Consider the following 27,162-nt stretch of genomic DNA (forward strand, 5'->3'; position numbering starts at 1 on the left):
CGGTTCTTCAGCCGAAGGCTCCAGAGGATGGTCATCTAGTGTTTACACTACACAGTCCCTCACAAATGTTCCGCCCTCTCTACCCCCTTCCTCCAAAACAAAGTCCACATCCTAGGGACCCCTTTCGTGCCGGGTGGCACTTTCCTTTCCACTACGGCTGCCGTCAAGAGTTTTTTTTATATATTAGAGTCTGCGGTATCTCCCCCCAACCCCGTCCTCTCTCTATGTAACCTGATCATGCCAAGCGTGACGTCACATGGTCGTGACGTCATGACAAGGCACTCACTCGCTCGCGTGAGTGTCACGCCAGATCCGTGAGTCTTTATTTAGCTCGGGAGTAGACTCTGGTTATAAAAAATAAAATAAATAAATAAAATAAATCGTTTATAATAAAGATTATCCTCTCGGGGCCAGGAGCGCCGACCAATCCTAAATGATCGATTTTGACACAAATGTTCCAATTATATATTCATCACTTTTGGTCGTTCTCGAAACACTTCGAGTTGTTTCTTACCTGAACTAGGTGCCAGAAAATGGATCACAATGTTTACTTTGTGATCTCAAATTTAGGTAGGCGAAAGAAAAATCACGTGGTTTTTGGGGAGTTGCCATGGAAACCAAAATCGCTTCCAGAGATCCACAAGAGAGGAAAGAAACAAATAAATACGTAAATGAATAAACAAATAAATAAACGAGTTAATAAATGTTGACCCAAAGACCGGGGTGACGTCATACCCCACTCTCCCGCTCCCCCACTCCCTCCTCTACTCATTTCCCTAACCGTCCGGACGGAGCGAATTCATCTCACCACCGCGCCGCCAAAGCTCCATGTCCACACGACCTTCTAACCTCCCCCCCCCCTCCCTCTCCACCTTCCCGGGCGTGCCCGAGAGAAAGGAGGCAACCACCGCCTCCACTCTTTGTCCTTCCCGATCCACTCCCCTCCACCCCCACCCCCGACACTCTCTCTACGATCCACCGCCAGCGCCAGAACGGAGACACCTCCGACAGATGTTCTTCTCGTTCGCAAGGATAGGTGTTCTTCCTTCAGTCTTCGACTCTCGCCCCGCTCCCTTACTACACTTTCCTCTCATCACGCCTCAACCTATCACCTACCTACCACCACCACCACCTACTACCACCACCAGCACTTACTACCACCACCAGCACTTACTACCACCACCAACACCTAATACCACCGCCTTTCACCACCACTACCTATTACCATCAGCTACCATCACCACTTACCATTACCTACAACCACCACCACTACCTAAAACCACCGCCTACCACCACCACTACAATCAGCTACCATCACAACTTACCACCACCATCCACCACATACCATAACAGTTATCACCTTCTACCTACAATCATCCCCCTCCATCTACCACCACCTCCCTCCACTTACCACCACCACCCTCCACTTACCACCATCTACCACCCTCCACTTACCCCCACCTTCACTACTACCACTACCCACCACAATCTACCACCCCCATCCACTGACCACTGCCCCTCTCCACCGGGGGAGTGTGGGTACTTCAACCCTGCTCTCGAGAATCGACCCACACTCGCACCTAACTGTGACCCTTATCACACATCCACTAAAGCGACCCACATGCTTACAACACCACTTCAGTCTGGCATCAAAAACCTTTAACAACCATATTAGGATCTTGATGATGAAAAGAACCACAAACAAAAGATTATCGGCCACGTTTATTAAGTGTAGGTCGTCATTAGGAACAGATCAAGGACCGCAACGACCTGATCAAATCCTTTAAGGTGACCCAGCTTGGGTCTCTATCCACCGCCTTTAGGGAAGGGGAGTGCCACGGAGGTGCCACAGTGCCTGTCGGCAAGAGTTGGTTTACCAACTGAGTGGTTGACGAATGGAATAGACTTAGTAACCATGTAGTGAGCACTGAAACTACGGGTTGTTTTAATAGAAGGTTCGATAAATTTATGGATAAGGATGATAAGTGGTAATAGATATGAAACTCACTAGCATAGGCCTTATGGTCTCTAGTAGTCTCCTCTATCCTTGTGTTCTAGTAATGAGGAAAATTGCCACCAGGGTACAGAAGGAGTTTATAAAGAGGAAAGGGGTGTCACGGGGTGGCGGAAAGTCGAACAAGATAAGTACAATTCAGTACGAAAGGTGTTCAGCCTACGCCCGACTCCTGACACAGTTACCACAACCATAATCACTTTCACCATTTCCCCTCTTTGCCTCACCACAAAATTTTGTTCGCCCATTGTCCTTCATATCAATGCATCTGCATGCACGCACGCACGCACACACACGCACACACACACACACACACACACTTATACACACACACACACACACACACACACACACACACACACACACACACACACACAGATCGGGCCATATAAGACCCCTGATATCGATCACAAGCCCAACACATGATCCAAGACCGTGGTGAGTCACATAATGAATAGTTGACAAGACCTCTTGGTGTGGGAACAAAGGGAAAACTGAGGTCATTAGATTAAATAAAAACAGAATAAATGTGTGAAGGACATAAAACACTAGTTTTACCACACAGCTTAATTGATTCAAGGGAGAATCTGGATGAAGGAATTGTAATGTCAAATAACATTGGATAAGTTAAGGCCAGGATTGATCAATGGGGATTGATCAATGGGAACGTAGAGGCAGGACCCTACGAGCATAGCGCACGCACACACACACACACACACAATAGAGAGAGAGAGAGAGAGAGAGAGAGAGAGAGAGAGAGAGAGAGAGAGAGAGAGAGAGAGAGAGAGAGAGAGAGAGAGAGAGAGAGAGAGAGAGAGAGAGAGAGAGAGAGAGAGAGAGTGAGAGAGAGAGAGAGAGAGAGAGAGAGAGAGAGAGAGAGAGAGAGAGAGAGAGAGAGAGAGAGAGAGAGAGAGAGAGAGAGAGAGAGAGAGAGAGATCGGACGTTTCAATTGTCTAATCTGTGGTCCATATATATCCAGTAGCAGTGATGGGCATTACCCCCCCCTTCCTCTCCCTCACCCCCCCCCCATTCCCGACCTACCCTCTTCCCCATCCCCACCCCCGCCTCTGTGGCCGAAAGACTTCTCCAGGGCTTAAATAAAACACCTGGCGTCAGCCATAACAAAGCCACAGGGCTTAACTGACCCACATAGCTACAAGGGGTTAACCAAGCGAGTTAATTAACCTCCTCCTGGCTGAGAATATTCTTAGGAGAAATCACCTGCCGCTCGCCAAAACAAAATCACTAAACTAATGTGGCTAGAAGAGGATGATGGTACTAGGCAGTACTAGCCCGACACCGGTCTCATGCAGGCTAGGCTAGGAGCCCCACATAGAAGCCCAACACTCCCTAACTAGCCAAGAACCGTTGAGCCTGGTCGACACAGGGCTAGTTTAGTAGCCGCTAGTGCTAGAAGCGTTTTGTAAACTACCCGTCTACTTGCCCAATGTCAACGGAAAGTTAGCAAACTTGCCTCAAAACTATCCTAGTGTGAACCCTTACTTTCCGGGTTAGTTAACCTGCAGCAGCTAGCACTAGCGGGGTCTAAACTAGCCCCCCCCCCGTCCGTGTCAACGAGGTTTAATTACAGAACCCCCAAACTCCTTTCCTACCTGTGATTAATCTTACCCGTTTTGTATGGCGCTTGATACTGGGTGACGCCAGACGATTTTATTCAGTTGCGTGATACCACTACGACAGCGAAATAAATGAACACTTGATCGGTACCCACTACCCAGTTCCTCTTTCCCACAGCAAATCCTACACTGAATTAACTGACCCTTGCGTCTTCCTCAAGATCATCATCATCCACCCTAACGTCCTTCCCTGCCGGGTGGTGCTTTTCATTTACGTTATGGTTGTCTCCAGGTGATTTCATTCAACCCTTGGTACCGGGGGAGTTACATGAAGGACTACACAGGTTTGGTAATAATGTATCTTCATCGCTTGCCAACGAAAACTACCACAGAAATGACTGAGGTTTGGGTAACAAAAGCGAACAAGATAACAAAATAATAACAATAAAAGATAAAAAAAAAAAAAATCAACACTACTACCACTGATACTACAACTAATAGTAATAATAATAATAATAATAATAATAACAAGAACAACAACGCTACAAATAAAAAAAAATGTACCACCTTCTGGCCCCGTTCCCCTATCTACATCATGTCTGGCACTCTCTTACTTCCTCCCCTTTTTTACCCAAGCCTCTGCCCCGAGGAGGAGGAGGAGAGGTGGAGGAGGAGGAGGAGGTGGAGGAGGAGAGTACGTGCGTACGTACCTGAAGACTGAGTCGAGGACCACTCCGATGCAACTACCCCTTCTTCAAGTCACCCTCCTTCCACGCCGAGGACATCGCGACACCTATGTATATACACCCAGTGGTCCTTTCAATCTCACTGACGTGCCGGGTGATACCTTTCCCTTTGATTTCCATCGCCGCCAAGCGATTCTATTCATCTCCATGGCACTCCCATCGGTATGGATGTTAACCACGCCTATAATACCATCACACACTTATGATCACACAGGGGAATCGCGGCTTGGGGTTATCCATTCCCTTTCCGAGAACTGAGGCCACGTCAAGAGGATATCTGACTACTTTGATGGGCCTAAAGTGTTCCAAAGAAATCAATTGTAAACGACAGGATGATGAAAGAGTTATGGTCACAATTGCACATTTCGTTATGCCTATGACATATCCTTGGTACTTCTCCCCCCCCCTTTCCCCATACGATGACTAAAGAGGCCCGTAACAGATGACGGTTTTTATCTGATAACAGAAAAAACAGGAAGTGTTTCTGCGTAATGACAAGGTGTTGATTTCCGCCAAGCGCACAAAGAAAACGACATGACGTCACTCGGCAGAGCAGTAAACAAACCGAGCAAGAGGAGAAGTCTCCCCCGGAGTGAAGACGAACTTTCTCTCTTTTCCTAAAGATACATTTTTCTCTTTTTCAGCAGAAGTTTCAGAAGTGGAGGGGAGGTTAGGGGAAAAAATGAAAGGAGTGGAAGAGGGGCAAAGACAGGGATGACAACAACTGTTTAGTCTGCTGAGATATTATAGTTTTAAAAACATTATTTCGCTACGAGGAGGAAAGTTCCCTTGGCTTAATAAAATTTCACTGGTATTTTTTCCGTGAAATTTCATCAACTGGCCATGCCATGTGCCACTCTCCCTCTCACTCTAGCTGACAACCCCTCCCCCCCCTCTCCCTCGTTAGCAAAGGAGATTAACCTACCTAGAAACACGGCAGATTCATCTGAATTAAACAGAACAGGACTAACCAGAACAAAATTAAGTGTGCGACACAAGATAAAACGAAAGCAAACGTTGTCACCCCACATGTGTATACACAAACACACACCACACACACCCAACAAGGGAAATGTGTGTCAACGTGGCATCCTCATCACGGACGGACATGCCAGTGCCGCTCCGACACTTGAGGGTGCCCGTGTGTGTGTGTGTGTGTGTGTGTGTGTGTGTGTGTGTGTGTGTGTGTCTGTGTGTCTTTGTGATTCACCATGGTCTTGGATCACGTGTTAGACTCGTGATCGACATTTATTTACCTCCCGGATGAGAGCTCAGAGCTCGTATGACCAATCTATGGGTAATACTGTGACCTTAGACGCACACACAACTCCCCGCCCACGAGAGTTGGAGTAACAACCCGCAGCGCAGCGATACTAAAGTTATTTCAGCCCTGGGCGGGATTCGAACCCGGACCGCCGTAGTGGCAGGCGAGAACTCTAACCACTGCGCCACGAGGTCGTGTGTGTCTTTGTGTGTGTGTGTGTGCGCGCGCGCGTGTGTCTTTGCGTGTATCACGCTGGATGGTAGGGAGGGGGAAATTGGGGGGGGCCGTTTTTTTTTTTTTTTTTTTTTGGGGGGGGGGTGAAATGTCACTCCCACGGACTTTGTTTGAGCCCGTGATGGGGGCCGAAGTGAAGTGGCCTAATCTTGCTGTCCTGAGCTGAAAGTGATAAGAGACCATAACCCACATACTTGGGTGGCGACCCTCACCCCCTTCCATGAACTACTTAGGGTTCCCCCAGAACCCGTTTGCTACGGATCTCCGTGCCAAATGGGGAACAAATAAATAAATATGAAAAATAAATTAAATATGCAAATAAACAAATTAAATAGATGAATAAGTAAAAACAAGTTAAATAAACGAAATACTTTAATAGATAAATAATATGGAGTAAATTCATAGAGACAAGTAAATGAATACCGGGACAGGTCAACTCGCTGCGCTGTCAACTTATTGGACACAAGATGCCAACTCACTGGACATTTTTATCATGACATAATTAAGATATAATAGAAAAACAACCGAGTTAGGTTAAGTTAGACTAAATTAAGTTAGGTTAGGTTAAATTAGACTTGGGTTTGGTTAGATTAGATTACGTTAGGCAAGGTAGGTTAGGTAGGTTAGGTAAGTTAGGTGAGGTTTGGGTTTGGTTTGGTTAGGTTAGGTTAGGTGAGGGTAATGCAGTGAGTTGTCATCACCTAGCACAGTGAATTGTCATCACAGTGCAGTGAATTGTCACCACCTAGTGGAGTGAGTTGTCATCACAGCGCAGTGAGTTGTCATCACAGCGCAGTGAGTTATCATCACAGTGTAATGATTTGTCATCACAGCGCAGTGATTTGTCATCACCTAGTGCAGTGAGTTGTGATCACAGCGCAATGAGCTGCCATCACCTAGTGCAGTGAATTGTGATCACAGCGCAGTGAGCTGTCATCACCTAGTGCAGTGAGTTGTCATCACAGCGCAGTGAGCTGTCATCACTTAGTGCAGTGAGTTGTCATCACAGCGCAGTGAGTTGTCATAACAGCGCAGTGAGTTGTCATCACAGCGCAGTGAGTTGTCATAACAGCGCAGTGAGTTGTCATCACAGCGCAGTGAGTTGTCATCACAGCGCAGTGAGCTGTCATCACAGCACAGTTAATTGTCATCACAGTGCAGTGGGTTGTCACCACATTGTAGACAGTTGACATGTCCCATAAATACATACACTGTAAAAACTGTCAACTGATGACATCATTCAAATGTTAAAAAAAGACAACTTCTCACCCCCCTTCACCTCCTCACCCTCAACCACCACCACCACGACCGCCGTCGCCAGGTCTTTCAGTTCGAAGGGATGTGAATAAAATCGTCTGGCGACAGCTAGACCAAGTGTACAAGTTGTCAATAATAAGGTTCAGACCATCAGGACAAATATCACCACTTTCATGGCACCCCTGTACAAACTCCCACAACGATGAATAAAGTCGCTTGGGTTTATCGAGAAAACTATAATTAAGCCGAACTATATCCGGTACGGAAGGAGTATTCACGACACCCACCTTCACAGTCACCACAATAAAAAAAATAGTAACAAGAAAACAATCCTGAAAACATTATGACGTCACACTTGTAAACAAACCGTCCACCCCCCTCCTCCCATTTTCTTTGCGACCACGTGGCACGCCCCTTCCCCTACTCTAACTCCGTCCTGCTGTCCCTTTCTTGGCCCCCCCCCAGTCCACAGTCCCCTTTCCCCCCTATGACCCCCCCATTTCCTTCCCTCTCTATCTTTATTGTCTCCTCCTCCTCCCCCGTCCTAATTCTTGGATTCCTATTCTCACCCTCCCCTTCCCCAAACCTTCTCTCTACTTTCCCTTTCCCCTAGTCAACCCCCCTTCCCCCCCGCCTCTCTCCTTCTCTCTCTCTGTGTCCGGGAGAAGGCGTCATCATCCTTTCACTTTCTCGGTCCCGCGGTACTCAATTCCCAGGGGTGAAAGACGAGGAGGAGGAAGAGGAGGAAGAGGAAGAGAAAGAGGAGGAGGTGAGGGACGAGGAGGAGGAGGAGGTCAGGGACGAGGAGGAGGTGAGGGACGAGGAGGAGGAGGAGGTGAGGGACGAGGAGGAGGAGGAGGTGAGGGACGAGGAGGAGGAGGAGGTGAGGGACGAGGAGGAGGAGGAGGTGAGGGACAAGGAGTAGGAGGAAGTGAGGGACGAGGAGAAAGAGGAGGAGGAGGAGAAAGAGGAGGAGGTGGTGAGGGACGACGAGGAGGAGGAGGTAAGGGAGGAGGAGGAGGTAAGGGAGGAGGAGGAGGAGGAGAGGGACGAGGAGGAGGAGGAGGTGGTGAGGGAGGAGGAGGAGGAGGAGGAGGAGGAGGTGGTGAGGGACGAGGAGGAGGAGGAGGTGAGGGACGAGGAGGAGGAGGAGGAAAAGGAGGTGGTGAGGGACGAGGAGGAGGAGGTGAGGGACGAGGAGGAGGAGGAGGAGGTGAGGGACGAGGAGGAGGAGGAGGAGGTGAGGGACGAGGAGGAGGAGGAGGAGGTGAGGGACGAGGAGGAGGAGGAGGTGAGGGACGAGGAGGAGCAGGAATGATAAGACATTGACGAACATGCGAGATTAGCTATAAAGACAGAGGGACAATTGATGGAGGTGGAGAAGATGAAGATTAGGCGCAGGGACCAAGGAATGGAACGACGTAAACAAGAGACGAAAGACAAAGTGACAGAGAAGGAAGAAGGGAAAGAGGGCAAGATTGCGGAGAAGGTCTAGGAAGAGGACAAGGAGGAGGAGGAGGAGGAGGAGGTGGTGGGTGTTGACGTACGCTCGGGTAAACACGGACCTGCCCTCTCCTATCCTTACCGTAGGTAAGCCTGAGCTCTTTTGCACGCCCCGGGAGGGAGACGGTGGGGGGCTGCAGGCGGTCGGGCACTGTATCCTTCCGAGGGAGAGGGGGGGGGGGATGGAGCGGTCATGACATGATTACCTTCCACCATTGGCCTTCCACCTAGTTACTCCATACCCTGCTGCCTGGAAACCCAACTCACTCGGACGAAGGTGCTCACGTTTCTGCAGAGCCTGAGCAGTCAGAGGAGGGTTGAGGGGGGTGAAGTGTAGTGGTCACGTGACCAGTGACGTCTCCTGATTGGCCTGCCCGGGTGGAGTTGACGGGGGGAAGGGGAGAATCTTCCCTCCCTCCCCCTCTCTCTCTCTTTCTCTCTCTTTCTGGGTGTCCTCCTCACCTTCTGGCATGTCCCTTCCATCCTTGACTTCGATCAAACCCATCCACTGTATTTGTTCGCGCGTGTGCTATTGCATCACAAGTCCAATACATACCCAGTCCCTCTTCGTTGTCCGCTTACCACGGAACTTTTTTTAATGATTGGAAATTCCTCCCCACTCGCAGACGAATACTGATCGTTTTTAACTTTTTCTGTACCTACTTTCTATTGCTGCCCTCCTTAAACTTTTCTCCCATCCTTTATAACTCCACGTCTTCGGCGAAACACAGTCTCCAAGGATAGAAGCGCAAGTTATCGTCAACGAAACGTACGTCCTTTTCAAGCCGAACTTTGGCGTTCTCCTTGGCTGACTTCAGACCTTTCGATTATGTATGAACAGGGAGACAAAGAGAACCCCGGATTCGGTTGCAACACCCCCCTCCACTCGACACAAATCATCTTCTACAGAGCCTTCCCTTCTTCGTCGAAGGCACTCGGCTGGCGCGCTCTCTCTCTCTCTCTCTCCCTTTGTGGCACTTCTTTAAACACTCTTGATCCATCTTTTACCAGGAAACTCCACTTGATCGGGTCCCCAAGCATCTTGCACCACCGTGACCACCACTACAGAGGAAACTGAACATGTCACCATCCCCGTATTCCACACTCCCCGGCAACGCTACAACACATTCTCTAGAGTTCTATGGAGGTACATAGGGATCGTTGACGGCTATCTTGAGGCCGTGGGCTCCCAGTCATGGGAGACCCAACCTACGCAGTTTTCAGTAAACCAAGAAAGTAGTAGTAGCTAGGCGTGAGAGAAAGAAAATTCCACAGAGAGAACAGTGTCCCATAAAAACTTACTCTACTACCTCGCGGCGACACGGCCCAGCTTCCTATGTTTACTTGAACTCTTAAATACTTTCACGGAGTACTTTCACATATACCCAGCTCAGCCAGCCAGTCAAGTACTGTTATATTTACGAGCACCACAAAGCCATTCACCATGGTTTTATATCACGTGCCGAACTTGTAATCGACAGCTGTTACCTGCCCGGATGAGAGTTCGTGTACAGAACGATCTATGGGCAGTGGTTTATCCTTATAAGCACGCACACACACATATATACATCATAGTCTTACAGAGGCATACTTGAGGGATAGGAAGAGGGAGGGAGGTTGGAGGTGGGGGGGCGGTATCCGGATCCTGGGAACCGACACCAAGGGCTCCAGAATTAGGGCCCAGATGCCGAGGGGTCCGGTCCGGTCGATGGGGGAGGGGGAAGCCCCAGCTATGTCTCATTAGTCCTCCGAGCCCGGACGCCGGATGAGGAGGGTCGGGGCTTCCGGGCCCAACGAGAGCCAGGTTAGTTAACCCAGAAAGAAACCAATTAGAACCGAGGACAAGTGGACAACCGTACTCCCTTAACATCTACCACCACCACCTCTCCCTCCATCTTACTCCTTATATCTAAGATGCACCAATCAGGTGGCCAGGACACAACACTCAGCCCCATGGAGGTTGATTAAGTCTACCTACGTCAATCTACCTGCTGACTTAAGACACCCCAGCCTGCTGGCTTGAGACACTCTACCTGCTGGTTTGGGACACCCCTACCTGCTGGCTTGTGACACCCCTACCTGCTGGTTTGTGATAGCCCAACCTACTAACTTGTGACACCTCAACCTACTGACTTGTGACACCCCAACCAGCTGACTTGACATCCCCCAACCGAATAAAGACACTCCAACCTGCTGACTTGACACACCCCAACCGAATTAAGACATCCCAACCTGCTGACTTGTGACACCCCATCCTGCTGACTTGAGACACCCCATCCTGCTGACTTGAGACACCCCATCCTGCTGACTTGAGACACCCCATCCTGCTGACTTGAGACACCCCATCCTGCTGACTTGAGACACCCCATCCTGCTGATTTGAGACACCCCTACCTGCTGATTTGAGACACCTCAACCTGCTGACTTGTGACACCTCAACCTGCTGACTTGAGGTTTCCCGGGCGTTGAGAGAGAGAGAGAGAGAGAGAGAGAGAGAGAGAGAGAGAGAGAGAGAGAGAGAGAGAGAGAGAGAGAGAGAGAGAGAGAGAGAGAGAGAGAGAGAGAGAGAGAGAGAGAGAGAGAGAGAGAGAGAGAGAGAGAGAGAGAGAGAGAGAGAGAGAGAGAGGAGAGAGAGAGAGAGAGAGAGAGAGAGAGAGAGAGAGAGAGAGAGAGAGAAAGAGAGAGAGAGAGAGAGAAAGAGAGAGAGAGAGAGAGAGAGAGAGAGAGAGAGAGAGAGAGAGAGAGAGAGAGAGAGAGAGAGAGAGAGAGAAAACGGAGGGAGTGCGGGGGGCGGGCAGGAAGTCGCGAGACTCCAACGTTGCGGAGGAGGAGGACCAGCACCTCCTCTGGCCAGAGGAGCCGGAAGTGGTCCTCGCTTGGTTGGCCTTGGATCCGCTGCGGAGGAGGAGAAGGCGGCTCCAAGAGAGCAATCTCCCCCTGCAGACATGCAACGCACGAAGGGGGAGGGAGGAAATACGAGGGAAGAAAGGAGGAAGGGAGGAAGAGAATAAGAAGGGTGGGTGAGGAGGAAGAGGAGGAGGAGAAGAAAAGGATGGAAAGTGAGGAGGTGAAGGTTGAGAAGGTGAAGCGTTGTCAGCGTTGAACCTCCATGAAGGACCCCCCCCCTCCCACCCAACACTGATTAACGACGCCTCACCGGAACAATTTCCGAGCCCCAACAAGTTTCCAGAGCGACGACGACGACGACGACTTCCTGCGGGAAGAGAACCTTTGATGTCCCCAGACCTTCTGCAGGAGGGGCTGAAACCCCCTCCTACCTTCTGTATTTGGACGCCGGTAACCAGTAATTCTATCCTTTGGGGGACAATATCATGCCGAAGAGGTGGTCAAGAAGAGAGTTCAGGAGGTGCAGGACAAAGGAGAGATGATAGATGTGATCAGCCTTCTTCTTCTTCTGCGTGTGGAGATCAAGTCACCGCCGAAGTAACCACGGAGAACCTCTCGATCCCTTCCTCCTTCCGTAAACGTAACCCCACCCCTCCTCCACACATGAACTCACTCCCCCTTGATGCGGTGACAGACTTAACAAATTTTATTCAGGTTAACACGATTGATTTCATGCAATCGAGGAGGTGGACGCCTGCCTGAGAGAGTCTCGATCCGTGAAAACCTTCTTCAGGCAAATGTCCATCCCATCAAAGTCTGTCCCTTGCGAGACCACGCAGGGTCGTATCCTGCAGACACATGTACTGTGGTCGGCCTCGGGACGATGCGGTAGTGTGAGGAGCCAGCTCCTCTTCACTGCCCCGCCCGTCTTGTCCTGACTCCCCAGCAGTAAGTCATGACACCCGTTCATACTCGTAGCTGTCCCTGTGAACCACCGTGTGTTCAAATGGCCCTGTGAACCACCGTGTGTTCAAATGGCTCTGTGAGCCACCGTGTGTTCAAATGGCCCTGTGAGCCACCGTGTGTTCAAATGGCCCTGTGAGCCACCGTGTGTTCAAATGGCCCTGTGAGCCACCGTGTGTTCAAATGGCCCTGTGAGCCACCGTGTGTTCAAATGGCCCTGTGAGCCACCGTGTGTTCAAATGGCCCTGTGAGCCACCGTGTGTTCAAATAGCCCTGTGAGCCACCGTGTGTTCAAATGGCCCTGTGAGCCACCGTGTGTTCAAGTGGCCCTGTGAGCCACCGTGTGTTCAAATGGCCCTGTGAGCCACCGTGTGTTCAAATGGCCCTGTGAGCCACCGTGTGTTCAAATGGCCCTGTGAGCCACCGTGTGTTCAAGTGGCCCTGTGAAATGTGTTCAAATGCCCCTTGTTCAGATGGCACTACTGGAGTCACAACGTGTGTTCAAATGACCCTAATGAAGACACTCTATACCTCTGCAAGACACATTGTGCTGAATTGTCCCAGTCAGACCGGATACCAAAAGCGTACCTCGACTAACCTGTAGACAACAGTGACTTCCTTGTTTCTGGCTGCCGTCAGGTGATTTTAATCGCCTGGTGGTGGAGGTCCCTCTTCCCCATGGTGTCACTCGTACTTATCGGGACCTCATCCACAGCCTCAGAATGACACTGACGACTGTTCATGCTGTAGCTAGTTGACTTCATGCTGTCAAGAGACCCCCCCATCCCGTGCAACAAAACGGATAAAATACCCTGTCGCTTATAACTTAAAATACCCCCAGAACTAGTTAGATTAGGCTATGTTAAGTCTAGGTACAGGGGTTCCGAGGGTGGGCAAGGGACCCGTTGGGAAAGAATTCTCTCTCGCCTGGCACCCGCGTCACACCCCGGGAGCCACCGTACTTCCAGCAAGGTAGTGGTTATGGTTACGTGACGTCAAGCTTCTCTCCTTTCATCGCCTATTTTTACGTGAGTTCCGGTTGGCTGTCCGGGGGGGAGGGGGGGCACAACTGATGCCACTAGATGACAACATTTCCGTTCTAGGTTTGCACAGATGAGGTCATTCGTGTGTGTGTGTGTGTGTGTGTGTGTCTGTGTGTGTGTCTGTGTCTGTGTCTGTGTCTGTGTCTGTGTGTGTGTGTGTGTGTGTGTGTGTGTGTGTGTGTGTGTGTGTGTGTGTGTGTGTGTGCAGGACCCCATGACGGCGAACACACAGCTTCCCCAGCGTTTAGAGCAGCTTCGCGAGGCAGCCTACGAGAAGGTCAACAGCAGCAGCTTCACGTTCAGCTGGCATGCTCTCAGCTGCCCCGAAATACGCAGCGCCACCCGAGCTGTCACCCTCAGCTGCTGCGCGCCAACGACAGCCGCACCTCTTCCCCAGCTCGACCTCTATCGACAGCTGCAGTCCTACGCCAACAACGCCCGCAGGTCGTAAACAGCAGCAGCTACGACCAGTTGCACCCTCCCTCGACAGGCAAAATGAGATTTTGATCAATTTCGAGAGTTGACAGATGACGACAACGTAAGAAGATAAAATTGGATACTATCTATCCATCTATTTACCTATATATATATAACGGGATCCTACAGAACAGCCTACGCCCTACGGCGAGGTAGCGAAATGAAAAAAAAAAGAGGAAGATGGGGGGGATGGGGCGAGGACGAAGTGAAAGACAAGTGAAGAACAGGTGGGAAGCGAGAAGAGGGAGGGATGGGAGTGGAAGGGGGAGGGGGAGGGGTAGGGAAGGGAAGGAAGGGAAATGGACAGGGATTGTGATGTGCCTCAGGACAGAAACCCCCCTCCCCCCATCGCTTCCTGGAGGAGAAGAAGAAGAAGGGGAGCAGCGGGACGCCAACAGCGCCTGGACTTACTTTTTGAGGAAAAAGTCGATATTGACGTAGTTGGAGTACTTGGGCGAGTCGAGGGCGGCATCCGGGGCGGGGGCGGGTGACCCCGCCGGCGTGGCGCCCGACGAGGCGCCCGACTTACTCAGGGCGCCTTCGCTCGATGCCCCTGAGGCTCCGGACTTCATTGTGTCCGAGTAGCCGCCCTTAGCCGACGACGGGAGGAGGACGTAGTCCGGAGGAACGTCATCCTCCTCGTCCTCCTCCAACTCGTCCTCGTCCTCTTCGACGTCGTCCTCGTCGGGCGCCACCGTGTCGTACAGAGGCTCCTCGTCCGTCAGGTTCTCGAGCGAAGCCCCCGAAGCCGACCCTCCCACGTCTTCGTCCTCTTCCTCCTCCTCGTCCTCGCCGCAGCGGGATGAGGACAAGGACGAGGTCTTGCTAAGGGCCACTTGACGACGAGCCAGGCTGCCCCCACTGGAGGACGCGCTCGAGGATGACTTTGATATGCTCTTCTTGGGGAGGCTCCCTGAGGAAGAGGAGGCGCTCGAGGGATTTTTGTACAAGCCTCCCGCCGAGGGGGCCGACGAAGGCGAGCTGGCGGCTGGCTGCCCCTCGGCTCCGTCCTTTGGAGCAGAAACTGAAGAAGAGCTCAGAGGCCGTTCGCTGGGGCTTCCCGCTACGCTGACGTCTGCTGACGAGGGCGTGCGGGCGGGCTGCTGTTGCTGCTGCAGCACTGGTGACGACGCCCCAGATGACCTGCTACCTCGTCCTCCACCAGGAGCCGCGGGCTGCTGCTGCTGCTGTTGGCGGCGACGCCCCCCAGGGCTACGGGACTCAGACCCCGAGGAAGTGTTCCTTTTGACTTCGGCATTTCCTCGGGCCTTAGGCGCCTCCTCGCTGTCGCCGGCGCTGTCGGGTAACGGGCAGGGCGGGCGCGAACTCAGGTCCGCAGGCGGGAGGCCTGGACTGGCCACAGGATCCTCCGACGCTGAAGGAGGAGTGCTGGTCGACGGGCGCTTGAAGTTCTTGGGTGGTGGCTTGGGGGGAACCTTTCGGAGTCGCGCCGCAGCGTCCTCCTCGAGGAGGCTCGCGCGCCCGCCCTCCGCGTCTTCGCTCACGCCTCCGCCGCCGCCTTCGGCGATGGTCTTGTCACCGTTCACGGAGATGACAGTGACGAAGTGCGACTCCCCGCCGGGGGAGGAACCCAGGGGCGGAGGCTGAGCTCCCGAGGGTACAGAGGTGGAGCGCAGGAAGCCTGGAGGCGAGGGGCGGGCCGAGCTAGTTCCCGACGACGTGGTGAAGCGACGCGCAAGGTCCTTGACGGAGCCCCCTGCCCCGGGCACGACCGGGGACGTGCCCGCGCTACCGAGGGGGGTGATGGGGGCCAGGGGGGACCCTCCGTCGTGCTTAGGGCTCGGCGTAGCACCCAGCCCCTGCAGGTGCTTCGGGGTCTTGCACGGGGACGTGGCGTTGGAGCTCCCTCCTGAAGAAGGGGTCAGGTTGGCCGGGCTCTGACGGTTGTGCTGCTGTTGGTGCTGCTGCACCAGGGCCGTGTTTAGGGCCTCCGTCACGGCAGCAGAGTCCGAAGGGTGTGCATCCGATGCTCCCCCAGCAGGGCCGCCGCGACCGCCACCGCCGCCCCCCGCCTCCTCGCTCCCCTCGCCCTGCCCACGCTCCTCGTCCTCCCTCGCCGCGGCGCCCTGGGCTTCGTCCCGCCCTTCGCCCATGGAGAACGGGGGCACGACGTGGCCTTTGTGCTTGGTAGCGTCCTCGAGAAGCCTCTCGAGATACTCCACGTAAAACTGCTCCTTCTCCAACTCCTCTTTGAGCAGAGCCACCTTAGCGCGATGTTTGGCGAGGTTCGCTCGCACATCCTCCTCCCAGGCGGCGGGCAGGGCATTACCGGGGAAGCGTGAACTCCACGCTTTGTGGAACTCCGAGTACACGCTCATAATGCACGCACTAGGCTAGGCCAGCCATGCTACACTGTCACACTTCAAGACAACTTAACACACACTGAAACTATTTACCTCACATAACACACAGTGGCACCGCGCGTAACCGCTTCTCATCGTGTCTCTACGCATACTAACAAACTTGGTCTGCACAGTACGATAACTTGGTACCAACGGGTCTATCAACGTCTGGCATCCAAATAATCAGAATCTTTATTAGGCATTCAAAAAAAGACAATAAAATTAATAAATGTTCCTCAGTAATTTGCTTAAACAAAAATAAATAAATAACTTTTGATTTCTTATATCGTGCGCATGCATTTTGACAATGTATAGGCCAAAATCCATGTCTCTTACCAAACGAACTTTTTTGTTAATTACGCTTTCAAACAAAAAAGAAGGTAAAGTATATCGCATTTTATTGCATGAAAATAATATTGTGTACTAAGAAGAAACTTCACATTCTTTAATTATTACGAAAAACAAATAATCAATCTATATCAGCTGAAGTACTAACTTACTAAATTATATAATTTACTTGGCCTTTTTCTTAAATAAAACACTAACAAAAATATAAATGAATAATAAAATATATATATTAAATCCTGGATACTCTATTCTGAGCGTAAAGTATTGTCGATATTTCTTAGTTCTAACATTCGCCGCTAGATTCACACTTTACGATCGAGCCATCTTGCAGTAGACGACGATAAACCGGCAAGCAGGAAATATGTTCACCAGGGCTGCACTTTCACTTCGTAATACTGTTGTCAGAAGGCGTAAGTAAGCCGTTTTACCAATATACTGTATATATTAATATGTTGTGTCCATATAATTATGTTTTTATTATGAAATTCCACGGACTATAAAGATTTCGTCACCATTTGGTGATTTCGTCATCTGTTGTGCTAGTATGAGTATGTAGGGCACTGGCTACAGCTAGTCACTAACAAAGTGAAAATGTTTACATTATATGCCTGTAGGGTTTGAGTAAGATGAAATCGATTTTATATTATCGCAATTTGATTTATAAGCATCAGTTTGGTGAAATGCTAGATTCCATTTTAAGGCTTTACTTTTTTTTTAACTAAACAGTGCGTAGCCTTGGTTTGAAACCAGTGGGTGGTGATTTCCTGTGTTGTAGTAAATATTCAGGAAGCCTAAAAAATACGCTGGAATAGGTAGATGCTTTTAATATTAACTTGTTAAATATTTAGAAATAAAAGGAAGATAAATTTTGTCCTACAAATTAAAAGTATTGATTTTTACGAGGCGCATGTATGACGTCATCCATGGCTATATCGGGATTCTTGAGCAAGCACACCAGCCGATGCTGGCGTGACGTTGAGGCATAGCAAAATGTCGGCCTAGCCGAAAGATTTTCCGATCATGTTACCAGTATTTTCACTTGATCACTAATAAGTGAAATTAAGGATAAAAATTATCGGCATTCGATTAGAGGAAAATTCGGGAGGAAATTTATGGTTCCATAACTTGTGGAAGTCTAGGTAAAAATAACTATTGGACTGGGTTAGGATACTGTAACTATTACTCATTAGGCTTATGGATTGGGAACTAACAACAATAACACGTTTGGTTGATAGGATTTTTTTCTCAAATACATTAGCATAATAGCATCATTTCATGCCTACTTCCAATTGTTTAAATCTAAATAATGAAAACAAGTGTAAAATACCAGAATTACGCACGCAGTATTTAATGTGAAACTTGCATTGCCCAATAGTTCCAAACTTCACCTAATGTAACCATTCCATAATAAAAATACATTTCAAACATAAAATAGAAGAGTAAAATATTTTGATAATGAAATGGAATAAAACAATGCACAAATATGTCTGTATTATGTTGAAAATAGAAAAGTGGAGATATTTTCATGTGAAGTACATATAACATAGTGATCAATTACTGTTTGTACTTAGCAAAATTACAATCCCCTGTATGAGGGGTTGGCCCTATCTAAGCATACATCCACTGCACAAGGGTCCTCCATCAGTATTCCATGGGTGAAGGGCAGTCTGCCCCCCCCCTCTCCACACACGTCTCAACGGCACAGTGGTAGCGTTTGCAACTGCTGCTACAGCGATCCGAGTTCTCTTCTGGGACAGAAATAAGAAGTGGACTTCAATATTAAGAAGTTTAGCATAATAGCGTTTGGAAAAAGTAAAAATAAAATATTTGGACAACATAAAATTGGAACTAGGAGATAAAGAAAGTGGGATCTGAAAAAGATTTGGGGGTAATTATCTCAAATGACTTATCCTATGATAAACAAAATTGTCGGAGAATCCTATAACTTGCTAAGATCAATAAAAGTGGCATTTACACATTTGGATGAAGAAATTAAAAAAGTATGTCACACTGATGAGGCCTAGAGTAGAATATGTGGCAACATTATGGTCACCCAGTACCAAAAAGAGTAGAAAGAATCCAGAGAGCCGCCACAAAAATGGTTCCCACACTTTCAAATTTGTCATATGAAGAGAGCCTGGCTAAATTGGAGTTACTGACTGGAGCAAAGAAGAGAGAGAGGCGACCTACTGACCATATATAGAATCATGAAGGGCACAGAAATACTCAATAGAGAAGACCTGTTAATCTGGGCCAAGAAGACATGGAAAGAACCTCAAAAAACGGTTATAGAACAGATCTGAAGAAGAACCATTTTCCACATGGTGGTGGACACTTGGAACAAACTGGATGAAAAAAATAGTGTGTGCAAAAACCATTCATGAATTGATCAAACTAGACACTGCGAGATACAAAAGCAGGACACCATGAGTGTAGCTCCCCTTCTTGTAGAAATAAAACTAGGTAAATACACACGCACAACCCCAAGAGCTGCAGTGGGGTCAAGGATTACACTTTATTTTTGAAGTGGTATTGAATCATCACAATAACCTTCAAGATATATCTGGAAAATACTGTGTAATGATTAAGAAGACTGAAATTTTCCAGTAGTAAGATGTTTAGTGGAAAGGTCCTTTCTCATACAAAAGGAAATTAATCAGTCCGTTGAGTTGGATCATTTGCATGAGACCCCACAGCCTTTGCAGAAGAGATGAATAAACTAAATATTGCAGTTCTGAGGTCTATACATCAGTTGTGGTGATTGGTGCTGTTTGCCATGAGCATCAAAATTCAGTTCCACTTTGAGTTTGGGGTTGCACGGCAGTTGGCCATGTAACCCAGCACTGGAGGCTTATCTGGCGGGTATGGTTATAGAGCCAGGCTATCCTAGGTACACCCACTATCCTAGCAAGCCCAAGACAGTGCAGTGTTTTTTTTTTTCCCATGAGTGACCTACGAGTCTGCTGGTGGCCTTTGCCTGGAAATGTGGATTGATTGATGACTTCATTTATACAATAACTAGAGTAGGTTCTGCAGTAGTCTCCCTTGGACTAAGGCCCACCAGAGGATTAGCATGGCTTTATCCTTTAAGTTGGATGCCATTAAGAACTGGAAAATGAAAGTAGTTGAAAATATTTTAAGTCTTCGGTGATACAGTGCAACTGATGTAAACATGAGAGACAGGTTGCTTAAGAAAAGGTGGAGGTATCATCAGATACGAAAAATTACAGTAGTGCCCAACACAGCCTGCACCATCATGTACACTGTTAATCTGTGCTGAGATTTTTTCAACAAGTGCCATTGCAAGCAATGTAAGCAAAAGTTGTTATAATATCCTCGTAGGTTTGTGAGCCTTAACATTTTGTTATGCCCTCACTGACTTTGTGGCATAGTACTCTCTTCACTCAGCACTATCCTAAATGAGTGTAGTAGTTCAGGCATTCAGCATCATCGTGGTCCATGCAGACACTATATTTTCAAGAGTAACACGAAACATAATAAAGCACAAGAGAAAATGGTCACGGTAGCAATTTTTCCTAATAAATCTAATACTGCACAATTAGTTAACGGGGAAAATGTACAAAGATTGGCAGCAGGCATGTGCTAGACAGCAGAAGAAAACTGAGCTTACTAACAATTCTTGATGACTACGCTCCTACACTTCCACAGCATGATTTCCAAGGATCAAAATTGTACAACATACAAATAATAGGAAAATAAAACATTGAGAATAACAGTATGCACCAAAGCCTCCCTAGTATAGCATTTGTATATATACTCTAGTAACCTTTTCCTAGAACATCACTTGAAAATGGTTAGTTACATGCCCTCAATACTAGTCGCCCATTTCGTTGCATCATGGGAGCACTTCCAAATAGGAGAGCATACAGCAACTTGCTACTGCAACCTACCACCACAACACCTCCAGAGACGGGACTGCTCGGACAGACAGTCTAGGGAACGATAACAACACCAACACCTCCATATAAGGATATGCACAGGACTACACCATGCACTTTACTCCAAAGAGAAGAGAACCACAGTAGCGTGAACATGTTCAGGTTACCAATTAGCACCATGGCTATGCCAGCACAAAATGAGTTTGACCATTCTTGTAGCTGTTGCCAGTTACCATGGAACTGTGGGTCTCCTGAAAGAGACTTGGTCAGCACTTGACTAAAGACCTTAAATCTTGTAAGACAGTATAAGAGATTTGGTGCAGTATGTCAATTGCATACATATACATACATATACCAAGGCTTTTTCCCCCTTACAACGGAGGTAGCCAAAAAGGAAAAGGCATAAAATCATTCCCACCCATTCCATCCCTGAATACACTCCACACCCCTCCACCCTCCCTCTTATCTTAGCACCTCGTGGATGACGGGTCATCCCTGCACCTTGTCCACTGCCCTGGGTCAGAAGCAGTGTCACCAGACACAGCACATCCACAGCAAGGCCGCATCATGAGAAATTAGTTTCAAAGCCAATTTTGAATTTAAAAAGTTTATGTATACATATAAATTGACCTAATTTTTACAGCTCTGACACGATCTATGGGGGATGTAGTAGCACACAAACCATCCATGGCAGAGCTACCAACACCATCAGGATCCTGGAGAGAAAGTTATTCTAAAAGGCAGCGTAGTTACAATCTCCAATTGCTTGCTGGTCTCCTCTTCACTGGAGCTACTATTTCTTGGGTAAGTGTTTGGTAGGATCTCCTGGCCACCAGCCTCCCCAACCCCTTGTTGGTTGGTGGGTGGAGATGGAACTAAGTAGGCATTGACTAAAGGTCCATCCAGACAGTCGAGCACATCTCAACGGGCACTACCCGCAAATGAGTAAAGTCCACAGGCACAACTGTATTGTTGGCCCAGGTTAATTTGGGCACAGCCAGAGTGTGTGGTTGTATGGTGGCTAATGAAGTTCTATTAAATGTAGAATGAGGTCTTGACCACCGATCCATAGCAGGAGCAGGGATAGACATGTCTGTCAAACTAATGAACAATGACAACTTCTGCTCCTTGCCTTCATAGGAAGCCTCGTGTGTCTGGCAGCAGTGCCATATTACTAGCCACGGGCAGTGTCTAGCACTTGATGAATAACTCCACAGACACTTTGTCCATGTTGTAGCAGGTACAAGCAGTTAACTTGTTAGAAGGCAAACTGCTCACTTGTGCTCATGGCCAATGCTCGATTGTCTGGACGGGCCTTCAGCAGGTGAACTGTTTAGTCATTGCAATCCATCATATTTCTCTCCCAGCCAGTGTCTAAAGCCTTATTTTTACTTTCAGGTATGTTTTTAATGTTTACCATATTCAAGTTGCAGTTTAGGCAAAATTTAATCTGACAAGGGATGGTGGCAAAGTTTTGTAGGGTATTAATACTAGGGTAGTTGGATATAGGCAAGATAATTTTTTGAAAGGAAGGTTTATTTAGCCTTGTTCGGTATCAGTAGCTTGCAATACTTTTCCTAGTTTGGATGCTAAAGCTACATTAAGATTCATAAGATGGAAGTGTTGCAGTAAATTATATTTGGTAAAATTTTGAAATTTAGGGTATCAACAATTGGTTAATTTGATGTGATTTCAGAAGGGAATGTATTAGTTTGCATTAAATGAAGTTTTTCTGGATCTCTTTTGGGGTATAGGAAGGTTTTGGTTAACTAATAGGTTGTTCCAGAAGAGGTTAGGGTATAGAAAGAGGGGTAACGAGAATTAGGTCAGATGTAGCTCCTGTAGTTGGTCTTGCATATTTTGTATCGCCAACAGTCAACCTATCTGAACGCATGAGGATAAGATGAAACATGATTGGTTTTAAGTGATTGTAATTATATTCAGTGTTCTGTGGGTCTCCTACAACAGATGTACTGATTGACAGTTTGTAGTGTAGCTTTGATTTGAAAATTTAATTTGTTCATGAGTGCATGTTTATGGTTGGTGCAACAAGAATGGATTGTGAGAAATGTGATGATGCAGATAGATGTGGGAAAGAAGCTGACGGATCAGTGGTGGGGTGGTTTGACTTAGGGAAGTACTGGGAAACAAGTGGATAGCGAGCTTGAGGAAGATGGAATGACATAAATGGGGCTGTAGATTCACATGGTAATGCAAAAGATAGGACTGCTATGATCTGAAGGAATGTCCCTGATCTTTCATAATTTATTTGGATGAAGTGGTGAAGTAGCCATACAGCAAAGTGGGTCCTGCTGTGAGACTGCTTATCCTTGCTACATTGGCTTAATTGGTTTTGCCCCCAGTCTTTGTTGTGGGGGACAGTGACTATTCATCCATGTACTGCTGAGATAGAACTGGTGCTTGACAGTTAAAGCACACCCAAATCGTACGCTAAAATTGTTCAACCACTGTTGCTGTCTTGGCACCACAGGGATGAAATGACCTGTGCCCTATCACGCTGCTTGGGACAAGACTGGGTAACGAAGCATGTGTCTGCATTGCCTTTGACCCAGTCAAGTGTGATGAACATGGCAACTCTTCACCATATATACATATATATAATTTTTTTTTTTTTTTTTTTCTGTAAAATAACTTCAATTGCATATACAGTTAAATCAGTTTTCTATAAACATTGTGAAATCCTTTTCAGCATTAGTGAAACTGCATAAAATTCTTCTAAGTTTGATTTGTTCAGATTACTCAAGATTGTTTCTTTTTGACTTACTTTCAAGGATTTCTTAATGTAAATTTTTCAAATGTTTTAAAGGGCATGTATTTATTGCATTTGTTCCACAGACAAGTTAATTACTTGAGCTGAATTTGAAGACAAATCCCTTTACTATTGATTAGCAACATGAGCTTTGCACTACAACTACAGGTAAAACAATGCAAAAAAAGGTCATGGACAGAGGGGATAAACATTAAAAGTTTTATAATCACTCAAATATTACAAGAAAATAAATAGGTATCTGAATGCTGTGGGCAGTAAAGATGTGCTGATGTTCTTTGAGTTACTGTTATTGCATTCTATTCATATTCTATAACAGTCTGGATATTCAATAAGAGTTCTCTTTTTTCCAGTGTTTTGAGTTCTCACCAAGGGATCCTAATGTATGTAAAGGGGTGCACGATGTCCATGACTGCTCTAGCTAAAATTGCATAAGGTTCCTCTGAACCTTGACAATTCGAACCAGATGCTTTGTAAAATTACTCCTGCTCATTAATTACTGAGAGCCAAAATTTTTAACAATTGGCTGAATCAGTTGGTTTTGACAACCTTGATCAAATTTTACATCTACAAATTATCCTTGGCCCAAAATCTGAATTGAACAAAAAAAAATTAGAGCAGAGGTGTAATCAAAGCCAATCAAAATTGATCTAATGCTTGGAGCTCTTTTTTTATTTTTTATGTATGGGGGGTCAGGGGTGTGACCAAGTGGAAAGCTAATCATTATGGGTACTGTAGTTGCAACATGCCTAGCACCTGTTAGTTGTACTTTTGTACAACAGTATTATGAGTAAGGCTAGCACATGGAAAATGTGGCAACTACAGCGAGATTGATTTCAGGTTGCTGTCCCTTGTTTGAATAAGTAGTTATGAATTGTTCATTTCAACGTACAGTAAGCTTTATAACTGATTGGACTTTAGAAAGTACAAACATTAGTTGGCTACTAGAATGTTTTGAAATCTTCGAGTTTGCTGAAGTACCTTAACCCAATACAAAGTTCCTTCCTGCACTGAATGGTTTTGATGTTTAACAATATGGAGAGTTCTTATAGCACTGAAATATTGCATTGTTCACCTTTCCTAGTACTTGTACGTAGGTATACAAGATAGTATTGAACCCAGGGTACCATTTCCCTTTACCCGATAGTTTGCATAGATTACAAAAACAGGGACAGCAGCTCTTTTTTTTAATGTTGCTTTTGGTGGTGTTTGGTTGCTTTGGGAACTGTGTAGCAGGCAGGGCAACTTTGCAATGCCAGAAAATAACAACATTTGCAAAGTGACGAACAGGGACAATTGGAGTGAGCCAAAATTTTAATTTGGTTTTGTGGTACAGCCTTTAAACAAGATGTGCCACAGCAATATAAAATCAAAATGGGGTGATGCATTAATTCGGATGTCTAAATTCATAACTGAATACGCAAAGTGAAGAGCAGGGACAGCTGTATACAATTGGAATGAGCCAAAAATTTAAATTGATTTTGTGGTGCAGCCTTTGCAAAAGGTGTGCCACAGCAGTTGGAGGTGTGGTCACCTTCATGTGAAATCAAGATTGGGTGATGCGTTAATTCGGAAATCTAAATTTATAACTGCTCTGGACTGCTGCACAAGCGTTTTACTTGTCTGTCCTGTCTTTCCTGTTTTGTGTAGCATGTAAGTTGTGAATATTGATATACTGAAATATTTTCAGTTTACTTTGGCTTGGTGTTATTCTAGATCCCCTTTTGCAGGCATACAAGAGCAACAAGCTTCAGTTTGGCTGGGGGCCCCAGTTGGGCAAGTAAAGGACTTGAGTGGAATCAGGCCTCAACTATCCAGGAACTTCGGAACGGGCCAGACACCTAGAAGACCATCAATCAAGATCTTAGGGGTGTATATTGTGTTTGGTGTCAACTGAAGATTATATTTTTTGTAGATATTGGAGTGACTGGGTGGTTGAAATTGTACCTGCTCAGTATGCACGGTATTGCAATGTAAATAATGTCAAAACTGAAGGGTGGATAATTTATTTCATTCCAACTAAAACTTGATTTTATGGATTGTTTCATTGACCATAGTTGTTAGACATGCATTTCTGTGTAGCCTCAACTAGTTTCCTTTCCTGACTAGTAGTGTGGCTGAGCACCACTAAGCCAGTGGGGAAGCCCCAAGCCAGAACTATATTTTCTGGGCATAACTAACTCTACCCTGACTTAAACATGTTGGTGTCTTATCTGACACATGAGCATCAATATACCAAGGTTAGTGTCTGAACCATACTAAAGCCTCCTTTCAATGGAGGCTGATGTGGTAGCAGTTTGAACCCTGCCACTCGCGAGTTGAACCAATGGTATGGTTCATTATATTCCATGGTACAAAGTCCTCTTTAGAGGGCACTGTCCTAGCCTCCTGATTGGGGGAGTTTGTGATGCACCAATCCATCATTGAATAAAAGTTGAACATGTTGCAGCATACAAATAGCTAAGCTGGAAATGTATTAAATGGGCCAGGTTGGTGGGGGGGAATGGTTTGGAATACAAAGATGGAAAGTGTTGAAAGCAAGCATAATAGTTATAATCCATAATTTTAACTAGATATTAGAAATGTATTGGAAGGTGTTCCCAGTGTATGACTCATGAAAGTATTACTTTATCATGATTAGTCACTAGTGGTTTTACTGCTGACCAGAACAACCTTGGTATGTGTACCAAGGGCTTTTCCCCCCTTACAAGGGAGGTAGCCAAAGTGAAAGGCATAAATCCACTTCCCACATACTCCACTTCCATGCACCACCCTTCCCACTTTTCTTGGCTCCTAGATGACTGGGTATCTCTGCATCTTGCCTACTGCTGTCAGAAGCAGTGCAGCAAGACAGCACATCCACAGCAAGGCCACTGTTTAATTGGCACACCCCCCCCTTGCAGAAAAATATGATGGGGAGAAAACCCTTCATGCTGGTACACATACATATACCAATGGCTTTTTCCCCCTTGCAATGTAGCAAGATAACACATCTCTGTCCCCTCATGCAGAAAAAGAGGAGACTGGGAAAAAATTCCTTCAGGCTCCATCAAAATATCTGCACATGCTCCCATGCAACCCAGCATCATCCATACACAACCATTTTCCACTTGCCCTATCTTGTCTTCTTCCTTGACAGACATTCCCTTCTTTCCCAGTGCCCCTTTTACCCCATCCAGCCATTTCATCTCTGGTTGCCCCCCTCACGTTCACTCCTTCCACACCTCTTTCACTAATCTTTCTTCACTCATTCCTTCCATGTGTCCAAACCATCCCAATAGTCTTTCATCTACCATATCTCCCAAATCCCTTTCTTCCCCTGCCCTCCTCACCTCGTTTCTCACTATCCAGCCTAGTAACCTCTACCATACTTCTCAAGCATTTTATCTTTAACATATTCAAACTCCTTATGTTCCATGTTTCTACCCCATACAGTGCTGTTGACACAATCACTCCTTCATAGAATCTCCTCGTAGCATCCATTTCCAAATCTATTTCTCGTTACACTTTTTAATCCTCCAAGGCATTTACTTGCTTCTTCCAATCTACATTCTACCCCAAGTTTTCCCTTTCCTGCCACATTTGCACCCAAATATCTAAAGCTGTCCACTTCCTTTACTCTCACCCTTAATACTTGCTTCCAATTTGCCAAATTCTCCCCTTGTACATCTCTTCACCTTTTAACCCACATTTAACTTCAACATCCTTTTGCACACCTTCCCAAACTGTCATTAACTTCTTTAATCCCTCTGATCATGCCACTACACAAGCACAGTGTCATCAACAAACAACTGGCTTATTTCCCATTTTTCTCCATTTTCTTTAACCATTTTCAATCC

General features: G+C 47.0%; 2 protein-coding genes across 4 annotated transcripts in view; one reads left to right on the plus strand and one right to left on the minus strand.

The window, feature by feature from the left end:
* The window catches only part of LOC143033937 (uncharacterized), a 242,008-nt gene extending 225,591 nt beyond the window's left edge, over window positions 1-16,417 (minus strand). The window contains exon 1 of one of the 2 annotated variants that reach the window (XR_012967207.1): window positions 14,337-16,417. Coding sequence is in view for 1 of the 2 variants with exons in the window: in XM_076199617.1 (XP_076055732.1) it covers window positions 14,337-16,264 (1,928 nt within the window). In the remaining variant the exon portion in view is untranslated. The remainder of the gene's footprint in view (window positions 1-14,336) is intronic. The other variant, XM_076199617.1, reaches the window with a different exon arrangement.
* A 514-nt stretch (window positions 16,418-16,931) lies between these two features.
* Window positions 16,932-25,358, plus strand: COX7B (Cytochrome c oxidase subunit 7B). Of its 2 annotated transcripts, XM_076199619.1 has the most exons (4): window positions 16,932-17,046; window positions 21,179-21,339; window positions 23,677-23,706; window positions 25,054-25,358. In XM_076199619.1, the coding sequence occupies exons 1-4, from the start codon at window positions 16,998-17,000 to the stop codon at window positions 25,105-25,107; spliced, it is 294 nt and encodes a 97-aa protein (XP_076055734.1). In that variant the 5' UTR covers window positions 16,932-16,997; the 3' UTR covers window positions 25,108-25,358. The 2 variants fall into 2 exon arrangements, with proteins under 2 accessions (XP_076055734.1, XP_076055735.1); XM_076199620.1 differs by lacking the exon at window positions 23,677-23,706.
* Window positions 25,359-27,162: the final 1,804 nt, after the last annotated feature.

Source organism: Oratosquilla oratoria, chromosome 16, assembly GCF_046742065.1.
Source record: "Oratosquilla oratoria isolate Oo_2021 chromosome 16, ASM4674206v1, whole genome shotgun sequence".
NCBI classification, from domain to species: domain Eukaryota; kingdom Metazoa; phylum Arthropoda; class Malacostraca; order Stomatopoda; family Squillidae; genus Oratosquilla; species Oratosquilla oratoria.

Excerpts from the sequence above, each read along its gene's own strand:
- COX7B (XM_076199619.1), top strand. The coding sequence starts at position 16,998 with ATGTTCACCAGGGCTGCACTTTCACTTCGTAATACTGTTGTCAGAAGG. Across the intron at positions 17,047-21,178 it reads TAATACTGTTGTCAGAAGGC|CTCTGACACGATCTATGGGG; the intron begins GTAAGTAAGCCG and ends TAATTTTTACAG. Across the intron at positions 21,340-23,676 it reads CTGGAGCTACTATTTCTTGG|TGTTTTGAGTTCTCACCAAG; the intron begins GTAAGTGTTTGG and ends TCTTTTTTCCAG.